Consider the following 3782-nt stretch of genomic DNA (forward strand, 5'->3'; position numbering starts at 1 on the left):
CCAAAAAGCACATGAAAAGCTGCTCAACATCACTCATTATTAGAGAATGCAAATTAAAACTACAATGAGGTATCACCTCACACCAGTTAGAATGGGCATCCTCAGAAAATCTACAAACGACAAATTCTGGAGAGGGTGTGGAGAAAAGGGAACCCTCTTGCACTGTTGGTGGGAATGTAAATTGATACAGCCACTATGGAGAACAGTATGGAGGTTCCTTAAAAAACTAAAACTGTAGGGCTTCCCTGGTGGCACAGTGGTTGAGAGTCCACCTGCCGATGCAGGGGACACGGGTTCGTGCTCCGGTCCGGGAAGATCCCACATGCCGCGGAGCGGCTGGGCCCGTGAGCCATGGCCGCTGGGCCTGCGCGTCCAGAGCCTGTGCTCCTTAACGGGAGAGGCCACAACAGTGAGAGGCCCGCGTAACACAAAAAAACTAAAACTGTAATTACCATATGACCCAGCAATCACACTACTGGGCATATACCCAGAGAAAACCATAATTCAAAAAGACACATGCAGGGAGATCAGCTCGGTGCTTTGTGTCCACCTAGACAGGTGGAATAGGGAGGGTGGGAGGGAGGGAGACGCAAGAGGGAAGAGATATGGGAACATATGTATATGTATAACTGATTCACTTTGTTGTAAAGCAGAAACTAACACACCATTGTAAAACAGTTATACTCCAATAAAGATGTTAAAAAAAAAAAAAAAAAGAAAGCTTCCTACAATAACTAGGATTGTTCATTTGTTTTCCAACAGAGACATCCTACTAGGCCCCCTGGAAGAGGCATTTGACTTTCATGCTTCAGGCCCTTCCTTTGTCCATTAGACTCCTACTAACTTCTGTCAAGTCTTCTGGCTTCAAATCCCACACAAAGGCTTTTGCTCAGAATCCAGGCGGCCAGCCTGCTCTGCCATACTGAGCATTGTCAATGAAATCCCTTGTGGAGAGACGTCAGTAGTTCACACCAGTCTGTCCTGCACCCTGTCCTGGCCTACGGTCTTGGAAGCCAACCAGATGAAGACCTAGAATGCCCCTTTGTCACACCTTCAGGTAGCATAGATCTTGGAGGTAAAGCTAAGGTGATGGCTGGTAGAATCAAGATTCAGGATCTCACTTGGCTGGAATAACATTTTAAATTAGCAAATGAAAACTTAATGGGCATACATAGTCCTACCCTTCTGTTTCATTTAAGGAAAAAAAAGAAAAAAGGATTGGGCGATTGGGATTGACATGTATACACTGATGTGTATAAAATTGATGACTAATAAGAACGTGCTGTATAAAAAAGTAATAATTTTTTTAAAAAAAGGAATGAAGTTCTGACACATGCTACATCATAGACGAACCTTGAAAACATTACGCTGCGTGAAAGAAGCCAGACACAAAGGCCACATACTATATGATTCCATTTATATGAAATGTCCAGAATATGCAAATCTATAGAAACTGACAGTAGATTCATGCTGGCTGTGGAACGGGGGAGTTGGGTGGTGAGAGCTAAGGGTACAGGGTTTCTTCTTGGGCTAATAGAAACGTTCTAAAACTGACTGTGGTGATGGTCGCACAACTTTGTGAATATATTAAAAACTATTGAACTATACACTCTAAATGGGTATGTGATTTATAGCTCAATAAAGCTGCTTTTAAAACTTAGAAATGGCTGCCTGGAGCTCCCAGCTGATAATGAGGTGGTGAGCTGGGCTCAGCGCGCAGCGTACTGGGACTGCCGTCCTGCCACAGGCACGGGGTTGGGGGCAAGTGGCAGCAGGGGTGCAAGTATTTGTCACCTCAGTCTTGCGGGGACAAAAATTCTCATCTGTCCTGGGAGGTGCTGGGACTACTGAGCTGGGTATGTGTTTGGAAGAGGCTAGCTGACTGGTGAAAAGGTCCGGATCCTCCCCAGAGGCAGGGGACTCTCACACTCATTTGCAACAGGCTGGAAGGGGACTTATTTTCTAGGTCTTCACCCATCAGAGAAGAAAGGGTGGATGCTGGAGAGCCCCAGCGGGGAGCCCCCGAGCGCAGCATGCCCGATCTAGGCTCTGACCGCTGACCCAGAGCAGGGGCTGCCTCAGCCGTGCCACAGCTTCAATGCCACTGACGTGCACTGAGCATACGTGGGTGCCCGACTGGGTCTAAGGCCTGGGTGAGTTCACAGGCATTCCAGGTGGAGCGCCATGCACCCGCAGCCCCAGCCCACATGCACAACCCGCCGTCGGGTCCCAGCCCCTGGATGCCCTTCGTTTTCTTCCTGGGTCCGGAGGCCCAAGGTGAGCCTGGGCACAGCAGCCTGGGCTGGAAGGAACGTCCACCTGGGTGGGGATGCCCCGTGCTCTGCAGCTGCCCCCGCCCCCAGGCCCTGGCAAAGGCTAAGGCACAGGCAGGCAGGCATTACCTTGGGCTCAGACAGGGGCTCACACTCCCTGGTTGGTTTTTTGCTGGAATCGCCAGAGGGGAGGGAAAAGGGAAGTGAGAAGGGACACTTGGGATCCATGGGATTCCTGTCCCCCACCCCAGAGACACTCAGACCCCGAACACCAGCTTCACAGAGCTGCTGCCAGGGCAGTTAGGAGCAGGACACCTCTCCGCCATGAGACGTGGGGTCCCATGAGCGAGACTGGCCTTGCTCACCCATCACAGGGACGAAATCCCAGCGTCAAGCATGCATGCTTTGGGGTCAAACAGCCTTTCTGATTGTCAACCACTCCCCCACCCTCGTTAAAGTGCACATCCCCCTGAGAAAGGTCAAACCTCCCCGTGGATTAGCTGTCAGCAAAGGAGGCGGGCTGAGTCCAGGGTGGGGCGAAACCAAAGCCAGCGCCTGCTCGGGTCTCCCCAGTGTGCCCAGTGGGGCTGGTCTGAGGCTTTCTGGACACGGCCGCTGCAGGGCTGGGCCCACACAGAGTCGGCTGGGCAGGGCTGCCGTGCGTTCAGCCTCCAGCTCCCCACCCCGGAGGAAGGCAGGTGGACACTCACATGAGCAGGTTCCCAGGCACTGACAGCGAGCGGTCCTCCCGCCGGCTGCCCTCAAACGGGTTCCCGAAGGAGCGTTTTCGTATCATGGTCTTCACCAGGATCTGGAGGAAAGAAGAGGAGGCTCAGGCACCTGGGGGCGATTCCAGGCAGCATCCTCCCTCGTGCCACTCCACGAGTCCCGTCTTCCTCTTCCTTTCTCCCCACAACCCACCCCCCGCCGCCTGCCAGCTCCCAGGGCTTGTGGCTGATGGCAGGCCTTTGAGAGACACCCACCAGGGATACAGCAGCCAAAGCCATCACCAAGTCTCACTGGCCTGCTCCTCTAATCTCCACGGCTCCCTGGCTGCCAACAAGATAAGGTCTAAACTCCTCAGTCTGACATTCAAGGCCTGGCATAAGCTAGTCTTGGCCTACTCGACTGCCAGGGGACCCTGTGCTCCAGGAGATCTGGCCTGTACTGTCCATCCAGTACCCCTGGTACCATCTGTCTCACCTGAGCCATCACTGGACATGCCCTCCTGGCCCATCAACCTGTCTCATCTTCAAGGCCAGGCCTTTATTTTTGGTGAAAGCCATCTACAAGCAACCCAACAAGTAACCAACTATTGCTTCCCAGGTATAATCCTGGGAGGGGGATGGGAGTCACTGCACTTTCAACTGAAATGTAATTCACACAGCATAAAATTCTCCATTTTAAAGTGTACAGGGCTTCCCTGGTGGCGCAGCGGTTGAGAGTCCACCTGCCGATGCAGGGGACACGGGTTCGTGCCCCGGTCCGGGAAGATCCCACATGCCGCGG

The 3782-nt window shown here is 52.6% G+C and overlaps 1 protein-coding gene across 6 annotated transcripts in view; it reads right to left on the minus strand.

The window, feature by feature from the left end:
- Nucleotides 1-3782, minus strand: part of CAMKK2 (calcium/calmodulin dependent protein kinase kinase 2) — a 54588-nt gene that overhangs the window by 8308 nt on the left and 42498 nt on the right. For 2 of the 6 annotated variants that reach the window (XM_024120956.3, XM_028480257.2), the window contains exons 14-15: nt 2984-3084; nt 2403-2445 (exon numbers count right to left, since the gene is read on the minus strand). In XM_024120956.3, coding sequence (XP_023976724.1) covers nt 2403-2445; nt 2984-3084 — 144 coding nt within the window. Of the gene's footprint in view, nt 1-1377; nt 2446-2983; nt 3085-3782 lie in introns of those variants that run through there. The other 4 variants (XM_028480256.2, XM_007123500.4, XM_024120954.3 and 1 more) reach the window with 2 other exon arrangements.

The sequence above is a fragment of the Physeter macrocephalus genome, chromosome 19 (genome assembly GCF_002837175.3).
Source record: "Physeter macrocephalus isolate SW-GA chromosome 19, ASM283717v5, whole genome shotgun sequence".
Lineage (NCBI taxonomy): Eukaryota > Metazoa > Chordata > Mammalia > Artiodactyla > Physeteridae > Physeter > Physeter macrocephalus.